This window comes from Dama dama, chromosome 21 (genome assembly GCF_033118175.1).
Source record: "Dama dama isolate Ldn47 chromosome 21, ASM3311817v1, whole genome shotgun sequence".
In the NCBI taxonomy this organism is placed as follows: Eukaryota; Metazoa; Chordata; class Mammalia; order Artiodactyla; family Cervidae; genus Dama; species Dama dama.
The window spans coordinates 16,700,546-16,723,172 of NC_083701.1; the positions used below are offsets into that span (position 1 = coordinate 16,700,546).

At 46.4% G+C, this 22,627-nt stretch overlaps 1 protein-coding gene across 2 annotated transcripts in view; it reads left to right on the forward strand.

Moving 5' to 3' along the window:
- Positions 1–22,627, forward strand: part of ANXA13 (annexin A13) — a 55,033-nt gene that overhangs the window by 27,215 nt on the left and 5,191 nt on the right. For both annotated transcript variants that reach the window (XM_061123252.1, XM_061123254.1), the window contains 7 exons: positions 4,454–4,548; positions 8,297–8,467; positions 11,887–11,920; positions 12,023–12,102; positions 13,707–13,775; positions 14,187–14,288; positions 18,857–18,932. In XM_061123252.1, the coding sequence (XP_060979235.1) occupies positions 4,454–4,548; positions 8,297–8,467; positions 11,887–11,920; positions 12,023–12,102; positions 13,707–13,775; positions 14,187–14,288; positions 18,857–18,932 (627 nt within the window). The remainder of the gene's footprint in view (positions 1–4,453; positions 4,549–8,296; positions 8,468–11,886; positions 11,921–12,022; positions 12,103–13,706; positions 13,776–14,186; positions 14,289–18,856; positions 18,933–22,627) is intronic.

Consider the following 22,627-nt stretch of genomic DNA (forward strand, 5'->3'; position numbering starts at 1 on the left):
ACATGGATTGACTAGAGTGTCATACAGAATGAAGCAAGCCAGAAAGAGAAAAACAAATATTGTATATTAACATATATATGTGGATTCTAGGAAAATGCTATAGGTGAACTTATTTGCCAAGCAGAAATAGAGATACAGACAAAGAGAACAAACATATGGACCCCAAGCAGGGAAGGGGTGGTGGAATGGACTGGGAGATTGAGATTGACTTACATCCACTGCAATATAATGCAGATAGCTAATGAGAACCCACAGCATAGCTCAGGGAAGTCTACTCAGGACTCTCTGGTGAGCTAAATGGGAAGGAAATCCAAGGGAGAGGGGATATGTGTATAAGTATGGCTCTTTCACTTTGATACACAACAAGAAACTAATACAACATTGTAAAACAACATTGTACTCCAATAAAAAAAAAAAAAGAATGCTATACCATAAAATAACAATTGATTTTTCCAAATATAGCTAAACTGGCAGATTTCCTTTTCACATCTTTGGTGCTTATGTTTCCCTGGCTCCTAAGTACCTTGGACCCTTGGTCTGGGTCTTGGTTAACCCAAACCCTTGACACTGACCCTCTGTTAGGCCTTCCTCTCAGGGCTCTGTGAACCTCCATCCCAGCAGGTCCCTCCTGTAGATAATGCCTTAATCCAATAGTGCACGGACCCCAACATTCATTATCCTTTCAGAAATGCAAGAGGAGGCTTGCCATTTCTCCTTCCAAAAAATACAGAAACGGGTCTTAGAGGGAGAAGCTGCCATGGAGCTGTTGGAGGGTGGCTGTGGCTGGCCTTGAGGCCTTCTGAGAAGTGGTCACTCATCAGGGAGGGTAACAGGGAGATTGCTTCAAACCCAGCAGAGACTCAGCTCCCCACCATCCTGCTGAAACTCAGCTCCGTGTCTTCCCAGAAAAGTGCCAGGAAAGCCAAAGTCAGGAGGCTCTCGGCCCTCCGAGGCTGACGGTCACCGGGCTCTGACCTCAACTGTGTAATTACTGTGTCCTATGCACAGTCAAGGCTGAGGTTCCTTCTTTCCTTGTTTAAAAAAGAAAAGAAAAGTCTTTCCCAGAATTGCTTGGGACTGGCCCTGGTGCCTCAAACCATTGTAAATGTTTACAGGAAATTGTTCTCTTGCCTGGACTGCTTGTGTGATACACATACTGTGAAATATAAGATGAGGTCACCCTTCAGTAAACCGCTTCTTGGTCCAGCAGTGGAAACAGCTCCCCAGATAAACCCAATGCCCGGACTCAAAGAGCTTGAGGGGTCAAGTCATTTCCACCCACCCCCAGGCTCCCCCCCACCTCCAGGCTCCCCCCCACCTCCAGGCTTCCCCCCCCCCCCCCACCTCCACGCTGCTGCTGGGCCAGCCCCAAACTGCTCTGCTCTCCTTCTAAGAAGTAATGCAGGAAGGAAAGTCTTAAAAGCCTTACTTTTAAAATCTTAACTCTATTGTCCTGAATTATGCAGATAAAGGTTGACCAAAGCTTCGGAGCAGAGGATTTCCTGTTGGTCCCTACAGGCTTCCTGGGGGGCTGAGGGGTAAAGAATCTGCCTACCAGTGCAGGAGATACAGGAGACTCGGGTTCGATCCCCAGGTCGGAAAAATTCTCTGGAGAAGGAAATGGCAACCCACTCCAGTATTCTTGCCTGGAGAATTCCATGGACAGAGGAGCCTGGCAGGTTACAGACCATAGGGTCGAAAAGAGTCCAACACAAGCACAAACACACACACACGTCACATCACCCGCTACGTACAGAGGGCCTGAATAGAGCACACAGCTTCACACCCATGCAGAGACCAGCTCCGTCAAAATGCAGTGCAAACGTCCCCATGCATTTAAACACTCCTTCACTCAGCAAGTCAGGTCTGATGAATGCTGCGAGTCTTCTGTGTGGAGATTGCAATGAGCAGGGCCCCCTGCTCCCATGGAACTTGCAGTGAGGGATGGCAGAGACGGGACAGAGGAAGAGGAAGGGCAATAGGACAGACCAGGAAGGAGAGTCCATCTCTTCCCAGGAGACTCCAGCGAGTTGAGTCCTGAAGGAAGAACGGAAGTGAAGGTGAGGAGCGCAAAGCTAACAGAAGGCCTTGCAGGCAGAGGGATGAGTCCAGGCTGTTGTTCTGGATCTAAAGGGGCCTAGATGGAATGGTTTGAATCAGAAGGGTGAGCAGGCTGATCTGCTCAGCAGAAAGGCCACTCAGGACAGCGAATTCTGACCAGAAAAAGTGAGAGTAAGGCAGGATCCCCATGGAGCAGCCCATGTGGGAAAAAAAAAGGAAGGGGTTGGATTCAGAGAATTTTTTATGAGAAAAAATAATCCCTTCTGAGGTGAGATTTCCAACACTCAGAGGTTAAAAAGACATCATGTCGCAGAGGAAGTAACTGCATACAGATTCTGGAGGCGAGGCTGCAGGAGGAAATGAGGAGGGACAGCAGAAATAGCTTTGGGAGTGAGTCGGAATGAGGCAGGCAGCGAACGCTATTTTTGCAAGTGAGCTCATCCTAAAATTTTCTGTTTCTCCAGCTGGAATCAAAGAGCTAGATCTTCCTGGAATTGTAAGGGTGGAACTAGTCCTTGAGACTACTCAAACGGTCCACGGACATGGAGCTGTGGCTGTCCCTAGGAGCAGCACACAGCCCTCCAACCACTGGGTCAGCGCAGTCTTTCTAAGTCCCAGCGCTGACTTTCCAAATAGAGAGATGAGGGCCGGTGCCAGAGTCAAACACTTCAAGTCCTTGCCAGCACATGCTGTTCGCAGATAGCAGACATGAGAGGAGGGCTAGGAACAGGCAGGAACGCTCCAGAATCTGATAATTTGTCATGTGGTTTAAGGGTGGAGCCCAGGACTTGAACCCAGTCTGAAGAAATTGAATTCAGGGTTTGTTGATCAATTAGTCTTTTTTCATTCCCATATTTGCAACCCCTGGGACATCTTTCATACCCTGTGCATGCATGCATGCTAAGTTGCTTCAGTCATGTCCAACTCTTTGCCATCTTATGGACCGTAGCCCACCAGACTCCTCTGTCCATGGGATTCTCCAGGCAAGGATACTGGAGTGGGTTGCCATGCCCTCCACTAGGGGATCTTCCCCACCCAGGGATCGAACCTGCATCTCTTACATCTCCTGCATTGGCAGGAGGGTTCTTTACTGCTAGAGCCACCTGGGAAGCCCCTTCCCATCCTGCATCCAGGTTCTAAAAAGGATACACTGCCCTTCTTTCTTAGTCATTATTATTTTGGTATTGATCACAAATCTGCCTGCAATGCGGGAGACCTGGGTTTGATCCCTGGGTTGGGAAGATCCCCTGGAGAAGGGAAAGGCTACCCACTCCAGTATTCTGGCCTGGAGAATTCCATGAACTGTATAGTCAGTCCATGGGGTGGCAAAGAGTTGGACACAACTGAGCAACTTTCACTTTCACCTATGATAAACAAGGATTACTTTGAGCACCAGGGGAAAAGTGTGGTTCAGATGAGTCTAAGGGGTAACTACCCCCTCAAGCTACCAATTAGGACTTTTCTCTGAAATTAACAAGTTTATGAATGGGTTTGATATTGTAGCAATTTGGGCCTTTTGTCTTAACCTCTTCCACTTCATTTTAAGCACCTGGAGGCCAAGGAATATACCATATTTGTTTTTACAGTGTTTTTGGGGGGTTTTTTTTGAGGCATAAGTCACACACCATACAATCCAACCATTTAAGGTGTTCAGTTGTTTTTAATGTATTCAGTTGTTTTTAATGTGGTGATGTATGAAACCATCACCATGGTCAATTTAGAACATTTTCTTCACCTTAAAAAGAAACTTCCTACACTTGAGCTATCACCGCTCTGCCCACCCCACCTCCAGCCACTGTTCTACTTTCTGTCTTAATATACATTTCCCTATGCTGGACTTCCATATAAATGGAATCATAATACTTCATCTTCTGTGACTGGTTTCTTTCACTCACCATGACGTGCTTAATGTCCATTCATATCATCAAATGTATCAGTACTCTATTCCTTTTTCTGGCCAAGTAATATTCCACCAAATGAATACGGCATGGTTCATTTACCCATTATCCACTGATGGACATTCAAGTGGTTTGCACCTTTTGACCACTATGAATGATGCTGCTGTGAACATTTGAATGCCAAGTTTTGTGCGAACATAAGTTTTCATTTCTCCTCCATTTATGTTGAGGAGTGAAATTAAGGGATAAGCTGTATTTGTTCCTCTTTCTACTACAATGCCTAGTACTGTGTTTTATGCAATGTGAGACCTCAGTGGATACTTGTTACGTGAATAAAGAGAACACAGTTATCAACACAAGATATTAAAGTCAAAGGGTCCATCTAGGTTCTACCAAAGACTGTGACCTCTACCCTGGCTTCTCTAGCTGGACTAAGTAAACTTCCATATTGTTTCCTGCTCACTGTGGTTTTATTTCTTTCTCCTGCACTTTAGGAACCGATGAAGCCGCCATCATTGAAATCTTATCAAGCAGGACATCGAATGAGGGGCAACAAATAAAACAAAAGTACAAGACAGCATACGGCAAGGTGATGCCAAGGGTCTTCAGCCATGCGCACATGGCCTTGGTCTTAACTGTCTCTTCTGCTTCCTTTGTGTTCCCAAGACAGTGAGGGATACCTTTAAAGCTTTATCTAGTTAGCCCAGGAGAAACAAAACAAGAAAACTATTTAGAGCTTTAATTGACTTCAGAAAAACTGAAATGGCCTTGTCAACAGCCTGTAAAATCAATATTAACTCATTGCTTTTTCAGTTGACTTCTTTTTAAATTAATCCCTCAGTCATTTTTCCCCCATTCTTTTGGACTAATTCCACACATTAACTTATAGATAGGCCAGTAATTTGAAAATCAGCTTTCACGGGAGGGTCTTTATATAAGAATTCTTCATTTATTCAGGTGTCTTCGAGAATGATATATTCTTCATAAATGACCGTTACAAAAACTAAAAAACCAAAAAGCGAAAACACTCTGTTTCATTAAGCAGCAACACCTTTTCCTTTCTTTACATTTCTTTCATTCTTATTGTTGAAAGTGTTATGTATAGAAATCTTTAAGAATATATTATCCTTTCTACAGTATTTTCTTCATTAATATATCATTAACACAATTTGACATTTTCTTGATGTCATTAGAATGATCAGTTTACAAAATAAATATTAATTATGCTGCATTCTAATTCCAAATTTAGAAAATCTTTACAGTGTCCATAATTATATGTATAATTAGATACAGAGATAGAAATGGACTTTCTTACTTATTTGTCGCTGGGCGGGCAACCATCTCTCCAGGCTTGGTCTCCTCACAAATACAATGATAAGTTTGCCTCCCATCTCAGGTTGCTGGGCGAATCAGGCAGGGGAATGCTGGCACCTTCCAGCAAAGGGAAGCCCTGATAGGGATGGCTGTTTCCATCTTACAGAGAGGAAAGTGGAGCTCATCTATTTAAATGACTGATGCAAAACCACACACTTAGTAAGAAAAAGAACCAGGCCTCGAGTCTAAGTCTTCCATCCCCAGGGCCAGCCATCGCGTCTGGAGAACCCCTTGCCGTAAGAGGAGGAGCAGTTTCTTTCTGCGTTGAGTGGTCCAGACAGCTGTGCGTTTGTCATTTTTCCTGCTTCTCTCCACCCAGCGAGGCTTGTCAATGCCATTCATTGATGACACTGGTGAAGACAAGTGAAGCTTCAGTTTAGCTGCTTTGAATTGAATTGAATGACATTGAACTTTCACCCTTGTCAGTGTGCCTGACTGTAGCAGCCCCTCAAGCACTGCGTCTACTTCTGTCCTGCCAATATGGAAAGTCAGACACAGGCTTCTCAAGCTGTGGTGTAAAATCAGAGTGTGTGTGTGTGCTAAGTCGTGTCTGACTCTTTGCAACCCAACAGACTGTCGCCCATGAGGCTTCTCTGTCCATGGGATTTTTCATCAAGAACACTGGAGTGGGTTGCCATTTCCTCCTCCAGAGGATCTGCCTGACCCAAAGACTGAACCTGTGTCGAATGTGTCTCCTGCATTGGCAGGAGTATTCTTGATCACCGCACCACTTAGGAAGCAGTAAAATAAAAGTAAACAGGTACAAAGTCAGAACCTCGGGCTCTGTTAGAGTGGGCACACTATAGCACAAAATCTGGAATACCTACATCTGCCAATCATTTTTTTTTAACTTTCCAATTCTCAGCTGTGTAGCAGATGGCTGAGACCACCAAAGAAGTGACTGAGAATCATATCACTAGAAGACATCTCTTGTCATTGTCGTGTTGTCAGTTGTTCAGTCATGTCCAACTGTTTTGCAACCCTATGGACTGTAGTCTGCCAGGCTCCTCTGTCCATGGGGTTTCTCCAGGAAAGAATACTGGAGAGGGTTGCCATTTCCTCCTCCAGGGCATCTTCCTGACCCAGGGATTGAACCAGCATCTCCTGCATCAGTAGGCAGATTCTTTACCACTGAGCCACCAGGGAAGCCCTGGAAGACATTAGAGACAAACAAATCTAAATCCCCCAGTCAACTGAGCTCCAAAGAGAAGAAGCATCCCATGGTGACACAGCTAGTTAGCAGGAAACCAGGGTTAGAGCCAAGGTATCCTGAGCTGGCTCCTATGTCCAAATAGAATGTAAACACACAGGGGTTTGTTTTCATGCTTGTGGCTTCTAAGAGCAAGCAGCTGGAATCTCTCTTCTCTGCAGTTCTACATAATGCCCATCTGACTTGAAAAATGATTTCCAGTCTTCGGTTGAATCCACACCAGAGCACTGGCCAGAGGCCTGTCTTTACAAGGTCAGGGTTAGATGCAGCAACTGCCATGGGATGAAGCTAGTAATATGAACATCACAACCCATTTTTGAGGCAGCAGATCCCAGGGACTTGGATAAAAATCTTCTGGGTTTTTCTCCCAGATCTGGAACTCAAAGGTTCATTTGAGGAATAGTTGATTTGCCTTCTCTCTGAAAGTTTCATCAACATAGAATAATAATAACAGCAATAATAATAATCACTTACTGAACATCAAAAATGTGCCAGGCACTGTGTTCAGTGTCTACAAGGATTGTCTCATTTAATTCTCCCAACAACCCTAGAAAGTGAGTCTTACTATTCTCCCCATTCTTCAAAAAAGGAAACCGAGAGATGATGAAATTAGGCGCATTTCCGAGGTCACAGAATTCCATGACTGTGTTGCTAGCCATCATGCCTGGAGCTGAGTAGCCAGACCCACTTCGAGCTATAACTTGGTCTATCGGCTTCCAGTCTGACCCACACGGAGCTGTCTCTCTGCATGAAAGTCCGGTTTTAAGGTCCTTCATTTCGGTTGGGACAACTCTAGCTGGACTGAACGTCCATTCTTGACCCTTTTCTCATTAAACCATCTAGTCAGAGGGAGGCAGGCAGGAGCAGGCAGTCTACTCGTGATTAGGGGGGCTTGCCAAAAACAGGATGCCAGGAAGAATTTCATGAACTTCCCTTTCCCAACCTGAATTCTTTCCCACATGTGTCCCTTTCAGGATTTAACAAAACACCAAAGTGGCTCTACATGGAGTGTCCAGGACAGTCTCCCTTTATTCCGGTTGTCCCCCTGTGACAACAGGGGACAACTATTAGTAGAGCCCCCCTTTCACTCTCAGGGCTTCCCTGGTGGCTCAGCTGGTGAAGAATCCATCTGTCAGTGCAGGAGACACAAGAGATACAGGTTCGATCGCTAGGTCTGGAAGATTCCCTGCAGAAGGAAATGGCAATCTACTCTAGTATTCTTGCCTGGAAAATTCCATGATAGAGGGGCCTGGTGGGCACAGTCCATGGGGTCACAAAGAGTTGGACACAACTGAGCATGCATGTGCTTTCCCTCTCAAAAGCACCCCCATCTGGCCAATGAATGCTGCAGTCTCCTGTAGAGGACAAACCTGTGTTAGTCCTCTCTATCCAAGTGTCTGTAGACGAGTCCTTTATCTTACTGAGGTTCAGTCCACGGGGATAAAGCAATAAATACCTCTCCTCTTAGGGCTGTCTTGATCAATGAGAAGGCTCTCTGAACTCTAAAGTGTTCTGCAAATGCTTGCTGTCATTGTGACTCATCTTCAGTGTCCCCAGCAGATGGATGGGCAGTAGGGTGATCACTGTCCTCCAGAGAAGGTCGCCCACCCCTGTAGAGCTCCTGTCTAGAGCATGCCCTGGGCATCCACGGAAGGTGTCCAGTCGCCCCTGGGGTCGTGCCGTGCGGAAAGCAGACACCTGTCCTTCTGACCTCAGGCCATTCTCAGTCAGGACTCCCGCCGTCTCCCCACAGGACCTGGAGGAGGTGCTCAAGAGTGAGCTGAGTGGAAACTTTGAGAAGACAGCCTTGGCCCTTCTGGATCGCCCCGAGGAGTATGCTGCCCGGCAGCTGCAGAAGGCCATGAAGGGCCTGGGCACAGACGAGGCAGTGCTCATCGAGGTCCTATGCACGAGAACCAATAAGGTGAGTCCCAGCCGAGCCCCCAGGGAGCGTCCATGTGACCGTCAGAGAGGGTGACAGCAGCCAGAAGGGAAAGTGCTCCTAGCCATCCCCTCCTCTGGCGAGCAAGTGCCTGGGCAAGCAATGTGCCCACTTGGTTTACACTGGAGAGACGCCTCTTCCAATCTTCTGATGGTCAGTTTTGGTGTGACTGCCCCTGGCTTGACAGGATAGAGCCTTACAGAAGAGCTGTGTCAAACATGTTTTATTTTTCTAAAGAGATGCATGGTTTCATATGTGGGATACGAGTCCTACTTTACCTGCCCAGCCTGACTTTGCAGGTCTCCTAGTCCCACTACTGCAATTAGCAATCCAAGTGTGGATGCAGGGAGCAAAGGAATGAGGCAGAGGGGGGGGAATGCCAAGGGCATCCCAGGGAACACCTGGGGCTGCCACCACCTTCCCAGAGGTTTCCATGTCCTTCTATCAGCAGCCCTCTCCCCTCGTCCCTTGGGTACATGCCATCATCTCAGGAGCTAAAAAGGACATTTGTGAAGGCCCATTCATCTTTGTTTCCAGAACCCAGAGGGGCTGTGTGTGTGTGTGTGTTAGTTGCTCAGTCATGTCCAACTCTTTGCGACCCCATGGACTATAGCCCGCCAGGCTCCTCTGCCCATGGAATTATCCAGGCAAGAATACTGGAGTGGGTTGCCATTCCCTTCTCCAAGGGATCTTCCTGATCCAGTGATCAAATCCCGCTCTCCTGCATTGCAGGCAGATTCTTTACCGTCTGAGCCACAAGGGAAGTCCAGGGACCATGGACTTCATCAAGAGTAGAAAGGGTCCCCAGGTCCTTCTTTGGACCTCTTCTTCTGCAACATCTTCCTCCCTCTTTTGCAACATCCGTCATGTAGAGTGGGAGGTCCAGCAAGGAAAGTGCCAAGAAAACCCAACAGTTCTGATTCCTCCAGGGAGGAAACAGAAGCAGCGCCTGGAGCAGACGGCGAGGAAAACCACCCCAGCGCTCTGATGCTACTGGGCTGTTAATACTTAGGCCTCAAATGTCGATGATCCAGGCTCGTTCCTTCTGCTCAGCCTGTGCTGTCCAGCGCATTGCCCAAGTCACCACCGGGGTCCAGGCTACAGGAGGAAGGAAACCCCTTTCCTGAACATCCCTGGACTCCTCTTCTTCCCATAGATAATAAAACCCCTCTATTTGGGGGTTAGGATGGTGGTTTAGAGGAGCGTTAGCACAGGCAGATGGCATTGCTTCTGTCCAATAACCACACAATTCTCCTTACTCAGTATCCCCATCCTTTGCAGAAGCACCAAAGTGCCAGTGACCAGACAGCCAGTATCTGGGCAGCCCCCCTTGGCCAGAAGGTTAATTTGGTCATTCTTTTTCTAATCACATTTGTCCCCATGTGGTTCACCCTCAACCTAGTTTCCTTGGGGTCCTGGTCTCAAATAATGAGCAAGGCTCTTTTTTTCCCCAATGAAATAGATCTGACAGTAAAAAGGAGAAAAGCAGGGAGAATGCAGGCGACAGGTTCAGGCAGATCCTGGTAGTGGGTTGGAAGGAGGAGAAAGGGGAGGGCGCTGCAGAGTCTCGGGTGTTCAGCCCCCACCTCCTCCTACCCCTTCCCGCCCACCACAGCAACACCCGCCTGGCTCCTCATCTTCCATCAGACCGACTCCCTTCTCCCCATCGCTGCCTCACAACTTTCACTTTAAACAGTTTGCGGGAGATGCTGTGGGGAGACACTGGCTCTTATATGCTGCTGATGCAAGTGTAAACTGAGGCAGCTCCCAAGTGGGCCCCTCGGGACAAGCCATTGAAATATACAACCATACACAGCTTTATGACTTCACTTTATTGCATTTTTACAAACTGAGTGTGTGCACCAATGCTTCTTGGAGCAGGTCTATCAGCATAATTTTTCCAACAGCGTTTGCTCACTTCTTGTCTCTGTGTCCTATTTTGGCAATTCTCACAATATTTCAAACCCTCCCCTGGCAGAAAGACGATGACTCGCTGAAGGCTCAGATGATGGCTAGCATTTTTTAGCAATAAAGTATTTTTAAATTAAGGTATGTGCATTGTTTTTTCAGACACTATTGCACACTTATTAGACTATAGTAGAGTGTCAGCATAACTTTTTTCTTTTTATTTTTTTAACCTTTTATTTTATATTGCATTATAGCTGATTAACAATGTTGGGATAGTTTCAGGTAGATAGCAAAAGGACTCAACCGTACATATACATCAATGTAACTTTTGCATGTACTGGGAAACCAAAAGATTCATGTAGTTCACTTTATTATGACACTCGTTTTATCAGGGTGGCATGTGTAAGGCAGTCCTTCCCAGCACACACCCTAGGGAGAGACTTGCACTGTAGTACATAGCGAATTGTTGACTAAGTGCAGCCTTGTTTGAAGTAGAGAAAAATTGGAAACAGCCTAAATGTCCATCAGTCAGAGGCTGGCTAAATAAACTGGGGCTTACTGTAGGATGGAACATTTTGTCTCCATTTAAAAAAAAAAAAAAAATGCTAGGTGACTAATTGTGCGTAAGCATAGCTGGACCTTAAAGACATATTACTGAGTGAAAAAAATAAATTGAACAAATACATACAGTATTCCAGTTTTTAAACACATACACAAAACAATTCTATATATTTTCAGTAGCACAAACATATATGTACAAATGCAAAGGGAAAATATGCTCAGAATTTCTAAATCTGGCTCCCTGGGGGGAAGACGGGGAGTGAGATGGAGCAAGAAGGCAGTGAATGACTATGTTAGCTTAGGGACTTCCCTGGTGGTCCAGTGGTTAAGACCGCCTTCCAGTGTAGGGTGTGTGGGTTCGATTCCTGGGTGGGGAGCTAAGATCTTCATGGCCAAGAAACTAAAACATAAAACAGAAACAGTATGGTAACAAATTCAATAAAGACTTTAAAAGTGATCCACATCGAGGAATCTTTAAAAACTAAATCAGCTTAGCTGTAATGCTTTCTCTTTTAACTAAGGATGTGTATGTGTGTTAGTTGCTCAGTTGTGTCCGACTCTTTGTGACCCCATGGACTGTGACCCAACAGCTCTTCTGTCTGTGGGATTTCCCAGGCAAGAATACTGCAGTGGGTAGCCATTCCCTTCTCCAGGGGATCTTCCCGACCCAGAGATTGAACTCTCCCACACTGCAGGCAGATTCTTTACCACCTGAGACACCAGGGAAACCCCTTATCTCCACATAGCCAGGGACTTGCTGACTTGCTCTAGGCTTGGACCTTGACCTTCAGGGACTGCCCCCTTTGGAGGAAGTCATGAAGGCATCCTGTGTCCAGAAACAGGCTCTGCCTCTTATCTTGGCTGGTGTCTGCCTATCTTATCGATGAACCCTGCTCTGAAGTATTGATTTTTTTTTTTATTATCTTTCCTAGGAAATCATTGCCATTAAAGAGGCCTACCAAAGGTGTAAGTGACCTTTTGTTCTGACTTTAGATAAAGAATGCTTCTTGCAAACTACCTCTGGGAAGCTAAATCTGCTTCCTCTCCTCCTTTCTTCTTCCCCTAAAGTGTTTAACAAGAGCCTTGAATCAGATGTCAAAGGTGATACAAGTGGAAGCCTAAAAGGAATTCTGGTCTCCCTGCTACAGGTAAGAGTAAAGATGCTTTATGATCTTGAGAAATAGCCCTTGGCAACAGGCAACCATGATGTAAAAGGCAATGTAGATAATAAACATTTCCTTCTCTTATTAAACTGCTATGGATGAACCACCAACCTGTCTTCTGTCCATCCAGCTCTTCTGAAATTATTCAGTGGAGATTTCCCCCCTCGTAACAATCTGCCTTGTCATTTGCAGTCTACAATCCCTTTCTGTTAGTGAGTCATCTCATTAAGCATTGCCATTTCACTTTGCCAGTAAGGAACCTCTAGGTATATACACAGTAAGACATAGCCCGGGAGCAAGAGCCAACTCATCTGACCCCAAATAGGGTCCTTTTCATGATACAATTAACTTCCAGGCTTCACCCTGAGTCTAAGCCTGTAGGAACCGCTTGGCCAGGAAAGCAGGGTTTTCAGAACTGTCCCTGCGAGGAAGCAGCCCCCGGGCCTCCAGCCAGATGGCCTCTGACCTCTCACTGACACACCCATCTTTCTGAGCTTTGTGTGTTTCCTCTGATTACTCTCCACGTGGAGAGATCGATAGCAGAGAACACAGAGTAAGCTTGAGCTATAGCAGGAAGACTACATAAATGCTCTTCTGCTGCATAACAAACTACTGCAGACTTAGCAACAACACGGATCTATGATCTAGCAGTTTCCATGGGCCAGGGCTCCTGTTACAGGTTAGTTGAGTCCTTGGCTCAGGGTCTCAATGGGCTGGAATCAAGGGCTACCATCTCCTGTGAGGCCTGGGGTCCTCTCCTAAGCTCACTGGTCATTTTCAGATTTCAGTTCTCTGTGGCTGTAAGACTGATGTTCCTGTTTTCTTGCTAGCTGTCAACTAAAAAGACCCTCAGTTCCTAGAGGCTACACAGTCCCTTGTTACGTGGCCCCAGAGAGGGTTCAGAGCACGGCTATATGGTTTCTTCCAGACCAGTGTGAGCTCATCTCTCTGACTTCTTCCATCTCTGACCTCTCAGAGCTCACCTGATTGGCTCAGACCTACCCAGGACAACTGATTAGGGACCTTAATTACATCTGCAGACATCCCTGGTGCCACATAAACATAACACGATCGCAGGGGTGATACCTCACCATGTTTGCAGGCCTCGCCCACACTCAAAGGGAGGGGATCAGACAAGAGGGTGGGCCATCGGGGTCACCTTAGAATTCCGCCTGCCACCAAGGGCTTATGTGAGACCTCCAAGACCTTCCATGACCAACATCCGGGTTCTTCAGAACGGGGACCCTGAGAGGTGCAACTTGATATTTTGGAAGGAAAATGGATAGCTGACCAGCAGATTCATTCTAGGGGACATCATGAGGTTTCTTAGAGGTCAGACGGGTTTGTGAGTGACCCTGGTTTCTACAAAAAAAAAAAAAAAAAAGGAAAAAATGTGCTGTCACAGAAGCTACTCTGTTTATCAGTTGTGCCCAAAAGATGGCAGCAAAGAGCAGTGCTGCCACTTTGCCAGGCTGAGTCTAATTTTCAGGCTACCGCTCTGAAACCACCCCTTCTCGAGGACTTTCCCTTTTTTGTTTTCTGTGGTCAAGCAGGAACTCAAGTTAATAACAACGTGTTGATTTTTCGAGGCTAATCGTGATGAGGGAGACAATGTGGACAAAGACCTAGCTGGGCAGGATGCCAAAGAGCTGTATGACGTAAGTGTGCGGGCGTGCCAGTCTCTGCAAATGCTTTTCTTTCATTTAACACGATTTTCAACAATTATGTCTTTCTTTTATGTGAATTGGAATTACTTGGGAAATAAGTATAATCTTGAAAGTATTTTTCATCTATACTGTCTTCGTGAACCTAAAAGAATTGCTTATTCTATTCTTTTACTCTGGGGTTAACCACCTCAGATCCATTTTGGAGCAAGGGGATGTATAAATAATATAAATAGATAGGTGAGGTATACTTGTGGGTTAGAAATTGAAAGCATTAGGTCAATCAATTTGACTTCTCTTCAGTGTATGTTTTATTGTTTCCTGTGAGTGAGGCCTGGTCACAGCTGTGTATATTTGGTCTTTTTGCAAAAGTTGTTTTCAAAATGTTTGCACTCGGTCCTCTAGGCAGGGGAAGGCCGCTGGGGCACTGAAGAGCTTGCCTTCAATGAACTCCTGGCCAAGAGAAGCCACAAGCAGTTACGAGCCACCTTTCAAGCCTACCAAACTGTAAGTGATTCAGCACTAAGGCAAGGAGTTCACACACTAACAGAGTCTCAAGTTATTTTTAAAAGAAGCCGAGATCTGGGATACGGAACTGAGCGGTGGGAGCAGGGGTGGGGGGTGTCTTTTATAACAGTAGTTCTCAACCACAGATAATTTTGCAAACCCTAAGGGATACTTGGGGCTTCCCAGGTGGCGCAGTGGTAAAGAATCTGCCTGCCAATGCGGGAGACAGAGACTCAGGTTTGATCCCTGGGTTGGGAAGATTCCCTGGAGGAGGGCATAGCAACACACTCCAATATTCTTGCCTAGCGAATCCCATGGACAGAGGAGCCAGCCTGGTAGACTACAGTCCTAGGGTCACAGAGAGTTGGACAGGACTGAGCACACACACACACAAGCACACACAAGGGATTATTCGATCATGTCTGGAAATATGTCATAACTAGGTGTGTTAGGGGGAGCAGTGCTATTGGCATCTAGAGGGTCAAGACCAGGGATGCTATTAAACATCTCACAATGAACAAGACAGCTCCCCACAACAGGCACCCATTCGGCCCCAGTGCAGTGCTGAGGCTGGGAAACCCCACTTTGCAGCAGAGGCTAGGACAGCAGGTCAAGTTTAGGAGCAAAGCCCTAGAGTCAGAGGGCCCAGGTTCAAATCCTGGTTTTACTGTAACAAGTGAACAGATATCTCCATCCTCATTTGTGAAAAGAGAGCCTGAACATCATCTTTCCAACCTCATGGGATTATTTTAAGAGTTAAATAAGATGAATATAAAAGGCTCAGGACAGTATCTGGCTTGTAGTAAGCATACAAATGTTTGCCCTTATTTTTATTCCAATTGACAATTGGCTAGACAGTGCCTGAGACAGATACAATAATACCTCAGAGATACGTTCCTGAAAAGATGTGTACAAATTGCTTTTATACAATTATTTTTTAATCTGATGATCATTTTAAGCCAACAAGGTGAGTTAGTTATTTCAAGGCACTTAGTAGTTAGTCCCTCCCTGAAAATCAGTCTTTAATTCCAAGAAGGCTTTTGTGGAATATCAGATATTTGGGGGTCTAGTACTTTTTATTTGTGGAGTGTTTTTAACTATTCAAAGCACATCTGTGCCCTGTGTCTCATTTCAATTTCACAACAATACTGTAACTCGAATGTAGGCTCAACAGCCATTGTTACCCACAACTGCTGGACAAGGGAAATCTTTTATGAGTAAGAAGCCATCTGTAACTTATCAGGACCACACAGTAAGTCAGTAGCAGAAAGTGGATGAGAGCTCCAAGATTCCCCAGCCTGAGCTCCTACCTCGGCTAGAGCTGGCCGCTCCTCACTCAGAATAGCGTTTCCGACGTGTTGCCAGCAGATGAAAAGACAAGAAAGCTTTGGAATTTTATCATTACTGTATATAAGCCTTTAGGGCCCTCTGCTTTCAAATCGTGCCCAGAGTCCTGATCAAAGGCAGCTCACCCTGAGCTCCCCTGGCCTTTGGGCTTGGAGCTAAGTAGCCTGAGCTGGAAGCCTTCTCCATGACCTAGAGCCTCTTCCCATTAGATAGGGGCCATGGATGGAGTTTCTGGGGGTGGTTGTCATTGGGCATCACTATAGAAACACACATACACGTGTGTGTGCACGTGTGTGTACACGTGAGTTACTGACGATCTAAGGACACTCCCTAAGCCAATTGTTCTTAAAGTTAATCCTGAATCAGCTGAATCAGTATCACTTGAGAACATACTTAAAACAAGAATTCTTAATCCCCACCCTGGATCAGCTGAATCAGATTCCCTGAGGTTGGGGTCCTACAATCTGTGTTTTAATAAATCTTCTAGATCCTGAAGCATGTTAAAGTTTAAGAAGTCTGCTCTAGGCTACTAGCTGTATGACCCTGGACAAATTACTAAGGGCTCTGTGCCTCAATTTCCCCAACTGTAAAATAGGGATAATAATGTACCTGCTTCACAGAGTCAGTAAGGATTAAATGAATAACAGATTTAAAGCATTTAGTGCTTGGCATGCAGTAGGTGCTCAGCTAACATTAGCAGTTAGTAGGCGTCTCCCTGTGTGAACCAATAGCATCAAAAACCAGCTGAAACTCAGATGGAAAAGAAGATAATCTACTGATCTGAGGATTCTTTACATGAAACCAGATTTAAAATGCTATTAATACCTATTTGCCTATTCCAAAAAACCTTGCTGGAACATCATTCTTCTTCATCTTTATCACTGATTTTGAGGGTTCACCATGACCATGATCTTGGGAACTTGGCTCCATAAATTTTCCCATGGTCTCTGGCTAAAAGCACTAATATGCTAGAGTCAGATCATTGAAGTCTATTATGTGACATAGGTTGTGCTGGCATAGAGTTGAATTTTAATTTTTGGCACAAAAACTTTGCCCTTGATTTGTCCTCTAAACTTGAATCTTAACTGCTGACGCTGTCAGAAATCCCAGCCCAAACAACAAAGCTTCCCAACTGTGCTGCATCGTGAAAAGTTATTACTCTTCACAAGTCTACCAAGCATGAGAGGCTTATAGAGTTATGACGTGGCCAAACAGGGCTCAGTATAAATTGTAGGTACACACACCCTCAGCCCCAGGTCACTTCCTTCCCACCGCACCCCTCATCACTTCTCCCCTCCCTTTCCAAAGTTTTTCTAAGCCCATTCCAGAGCTTTTAGCCCCTTAACTTTTATAATTAAAACCAGAGTGCCTATGATTGTGCTGTGGGCATGTGGTCAATCAGGGGCACCGGTTTTAAAAGAAAAAAACATCTCCCCTATTCTTCTAATAATCTCTCCACAGACAATGCTACCTGGTAAACTAGAAGCCTCTGAGGCTTGTCTGGAATCCACCCTGGCAATGTGTTTTTGTACTGAGATCACAAAACCGGGTTTTGTCCAAAGAGCCCCCTAAGAATTAAGTGTTCCAGTGGGAAGCATGCCATTTGCAAAGGAGAGTCCTAGTACCTTGGGCCAGTGGATTGTTTTCCATTTGTGTTCAGTGGAGCCTCTGGAGGTGCTTTGGGAGCTATCAGGAGGGGATAGGGTCAAGAGACAGGCAGAGAAGAAAGGACAATGCCATCTCCTTGTAGCTCATAAATAGCGCCCCCTGGAGATGGGCAGCGATGAGACTCAGAGAATGGGAACCTGGCGTCTAGGGCTGGGGTCAGGAACCCCTCCCCCACCTCCCTAGAACAGCTCTGCTTTCCTGCTTTTATCTGTTGTGTAGACTGAGATGCTATAGAAAATTTAAAAACACTGTTTTGGCCCAGTATTAACAATAAAAACAGAAAGTGGTTTAGTGTGAGGATTTTTTTTTTTTTAAGTAAACACAGACCTGTGTGAATACAATCTCCTTTTGTAACACAACCTCCTTCAACAGAACAAGAACGCTGTTCATGGGAAAGTGAGAGCGGTTTCTTCTGAAATACTAGCTCCCGCATCCAACCCCTAAACAACTGAGGACAGCTAAGAAAGGGACAGGACTGAAAGCCCCCCAACCCAACTCCCATCTTATCTAGGTCCACTCCACACCAGACCTCTAGATGGGCCAACTATGATGAGGCGATCAAGCGACGGGTTCATTAAATTCAGACCCTCCTCCCCTGCATCCAGTGTGCTCCCACCACAAAGAATATGTTGTTTACCAGGATTTTCAGAATAAGCTCTGCTGGTGTGTCCTCAAAGGCCCCAGTTATTTATAGACTCACAGTTGTGTCATATCCTCAAAAGATAATTTCTAGGAAAGAAGTTTCAGTGTTTCTAATGCTTAACTGCATTTCCCAAACCTGAAGGTTCTCCTTTCTCTTTACATGCCTGCCCTGAGCTTGGACCAGGCAGTACTTGTGCTAAGTGTGGTCACAATTTACTCTAAACTTCAGCTTCTATAAATATTTGGAAGGAAACCTAACATGTAATGCTAGCAGAATGATAGGCGAGCTGGGAGTGAATGTAAGATCATTCGGAGTCTCCCCAGAGGGAGGGAAATTGGCATTTGACATGGTCAGCCCCCCTACACGTCCCCCACCCTGCTCCTAGCCCACGTAGCCCCATCGTATCAGAAACATTAGACCAAGTCCTTGCCGCGAACTTGACAGCCTCTACCTATGTCGCCCAGACTGTAGCCGCCTGAGCTCCCGGTCTCAGTTTACAATGGAGGAGATGATTATAACCACAGCCTCCTGAAAAACTGGAAGTGGAAAGAGTTTTTATAAACACATAGGAAACTCATGTACTATAGAAACACAAAGAATGTTATTTCGGTATTTATTTTTCTTCCACTCCCTGATTCTTACGGAGGAGGAAACTGAGACTGAGGGAGTGGTCCTGCCTGGGGTCACGTCCATTAGGGGTCATATCTCCCACAGCCATGAGAGCCCCCACTCGAATGGTGGGGGAGTACCACCCCCAGCCCTGCAAGGGATGAGGCCAGCTGGGAGTTTCAAAGTTTCCTTGGTCGTTGCATGACCAAATCTGGGTGAGTCTTTTCATGGAGGAACAAGCCTCCAGTGCACCACGGCCAAGAGCAAAAGCTGGACTAACAGCAAGACTTTCTCTATCCAGCTCATCGGCAAAGACATCGAAGAGGCCATTGAGGCAGAAACATCAGGAGACCTGCAGAAGGCCTACTTAACACTCGGTAAGTAAAGCCAGAGAACCCCTGACTTCAGTAAGGCTCCCTGGAACCACACTCAGAGACAGAGGTTTGCGTTCAGGAAGACTTCAGGTAATAGTCTGGGAACCACAACACATCTAAGCAGCCTTGGGAAGGGAGAGAATGGGTGTGATGCAGCTGCAACTGGAACTTCTCTGGTCCCCAGGAAGCCCTGAAGTCAGGATGTCTGAAGTGGAGGCAAGGGTCCCAGGCCTTCGCACCCCACACCAAGCAGCTGCCTGGCTGCACCCACGGGGCACGTGCAGCCTCGGGGAAGCCACCTACCTGCTTTGACTCGTAATGCGTACGACCCAGTCACTCCCTCCCTCCTGAGAAGCTGCTCAGCTGTGAGCAGCCAGCATGTAACACTGCCTGAGTGCCAGGGTCCTGAAGACAGAAGCTTTGGGGCACACCACAGCATCCACTATGGTCCCACTGGGACTGTGGGTCCCCAGCAACAACCATCAACAGCCTGGGACCACTGTCTAGCCTTAGGGCCGCATGGGCTCACAGGACACACACTAGAAAACACTCAGGTTCTGATCCGTGAACAAGTTTTCGCAGGCGCCTGATGGCTCGAGGGTGACCTTTTCCATTTGTTTCCCTTCAGCATTGGAATGAATGAGGTCTGTTTAGAAAGCAAGGGGGAGGAGACCAGATCATGGCCATGCCAAGCAAACGCCAGGCCCTTCTCTCCAGGCGTTGCCCGCAAGGCAGGAAATAGCAGAGAGATGGGTACTGGGCTGTGACTGGCAGGCTCCTTTCTCATGTCTGCAAGTCCTGGAAGGAAGGCATTGTCCATTGTCCACACTCCAGTGGCGCGGAGGCCAGGGCAGCATCCCAAATGGCACAAGAAATGGAGAGAATATCCCCAGAAGAAGAGGAAGAACCAAAAAAGCAGCCCCTGGAAGCTAAAAAATGTCCTCTTGCTGCCAAACTCTTTTGTTTTGCTTTTTTTTTTTTAATGGGACTTTTGGGAGCAATGTCAGCAATTGATTATTTTTTTAATCCATCAACATTTTGCATTCAAACTAGCAGCTCTGCTGTTGTGATCCAACACAGAGGCCTGAGCATCCTTAATGTTGCTCCTGTTCCACTATGGATACACACAGATGACTGTCCTTAGGATTTTAAGGATGAGTGTCTCAAGTAAACAGAGAGATCTACTCATGGCCCAGCTACAAGGCTCCAAATCCTTTCTGTACTTGCAGTTGTAAAGAATTAGGAAAACACCAGAATTCAGTCAGAAGTTTAATATCAATCTTTATTGATACTAAGTATTAATGGTAATAAAACCATTCAAGTTTGTAACATTTACTTAGCACCTGCCTGGGCCAGGGGTTGTGCCAGGCATGGGAATCAGAGGGAAATAGGTCCAGTTCCTCTTCTTAAGAAGCATCAAGGTTATGACAAATACACACAAATCAATGGACTGAGCTATAGTAAAGATAAAAATGGGCTTCTCTGATGGCTTAGCAGGTAAAGAATCCACCTGCAAAGCAGGAGACACAAGAGATGCGAGTTTGATCCCTGGGTCAGGAAGATTCCCCTGGAGAAGGAAATGGCAACCCCTTCCAGTATTCTTGCCTGGAAACTCCCCGTGGACAGAGAAGCCTGGCAGACTACAGTCCATAGGATTGCAAAGAGTCAGACACGACTGGGCACACATGCATAAGCACAAATGCTCACAGATAAGAGCAATTAGAGCGAAGCATGTAGAGAGGAAGGAAAGGGCCCATCCCGACAGCTGGGGGACCGTGAAATGCAGTAGTTAGGTGGACTCCCCCGTCAGCAAATAAGAAAGAGATCAGAAAAGACCTTGAAAATGAACCACGAAGAGAGTGGAACATGATTCCATAACTAAATTCTCTAGATACTTCCCCACCCTGCTCCTGCCTAACTTGTAAAGATGCCAGTGTGAAGTTAAAATTGAGGAGGAGGTGTTTATGAGACCAAATGTTTCCCACTGCTCACAGTCTCTGGAACAGCTGTTCTCAAAGTGGGGTCTGACGACACCCTGCATCAGAACCACCTGGGGGAAGGAGATGTGAAAATGCAGTTTTCAGAGTCCCAGTCCAGGTCTCCCACTTAGAACTTGCAGGAATTCAGCCCAAAGCCACACCTTTACAAGCTCCCCGTGTGGTTGTCTTACTTTCCCTGGAGTTTGAGAATCCCTGCTCTGCATGCCCAGAGGAGCAGGGGACACAGCAGGGCATATGGCTGCCCTGCACCCACAGCCACAAACAGTTTTATTCCCATATCCTCCTGAGCTGTGTGAGCATGCATGCTAAATTGCTTTAGTCGTGTCTGACTCTGCGTGACCCTATGGACTGCAACCCACCAGGCTCCTCTGTCTATGGGATTCTCTAGGCAAGAATACTAGAGTGGGTTGCCATGTACTCCTCCGAGGAATCTTCCCGATGTAGGGATCGAACCCACACCTCCTGTGACTCCTGCTTTGCAGGCAGGTTCTTTACCACTGAGCCGTCTGGGAAATCTTCCCAAGCTAGCCTCATCCAAACTTTTGGGGCATTCCTGCAGCTGTGAACAGCAGGGCTCGTTCACCAGGTATAACCTGTACACAGCAGCAAAGTTGGGAATTTTCTCCCCAAAGTATCAGGAAGAAGGAATTCAAGGGAGAAGTCACCACCAGTGTAGGCTCAGAACACATTGACACCAGGCAGATGATTATTTCAACATCAATTAATATAAATGCGTGGCAGAGGGTCCTCAGGAAAATCTTGTGAGGTCACCAGCTCAGAATGCCTGGGAGGGGGATGCCACAGTGAGTCTCAGATACGCTGCTCCTCAAATTGCCAGGTTCACCCCCAAAACCACCACCAATTCAGCAGCTTGTGGATTCAGACGCCTGGGTCTGGGCTTCTCCACTGACACTCTGGTGGCCACCACATGACCTAAAAAATAAGGAGACAGACCCCCAAGCTAGACTCTGCTTTCCTAGTTCTGTTCCTCCCTCTGGCTTATAAGCATCAATCCCATTGTCAATTACCTAGAAAACAAGAGTTCTCATTACAGGACATGGTAAGGATGCGCATTCCACACTTGTGCTGCATTTATTACTTATTACTTATCCCTAACATCAAAAATTGATGCTTTTGAACTGTGGTGTTGGAGAAGACTCTTGAGAGTCCCTTGAACTGCAAGGAGATCCAACCAGTCCATCCTAAAGGAGATCAGTCCTGGGTGTTCATTGGAAGGACTGATGCTGAAGCTGAAACTCCAATACTTTGGCCACCTCATGCGAAGAGTTGACTCATTGGAAAAGGCCCGGATGCTGGGAGGGATTGGGGGCAGGAGGAGAAGGGGACGACAGAGGATGAGATGGCTGGATGGCATCACCGAGTCGATGGACATGAGTTTGGGTAGACTCGGGAGTTGGTGATGGACAGGGAGGCCTGGCGTGCTGCGATTCATGGGGTCGCAGAGTTGGACACAACCGAGCGACTGAACTGAACATCAAAAATGTTCATTGTTCAAGGCAAAACATCAACAACATAAACAGAAAAGAGTTCATTCCCCCAAAGTGTTAGACTCCTATGAACCTGGGAGGAGGGGGGACAAACCAAGATTTATCCCTAGGAGCAGAGGTACACCCCATTCCCTGATGGGTGAATAGAGACCATACTTTGTTCATTTGTGGACTAGATCATACTTCATTC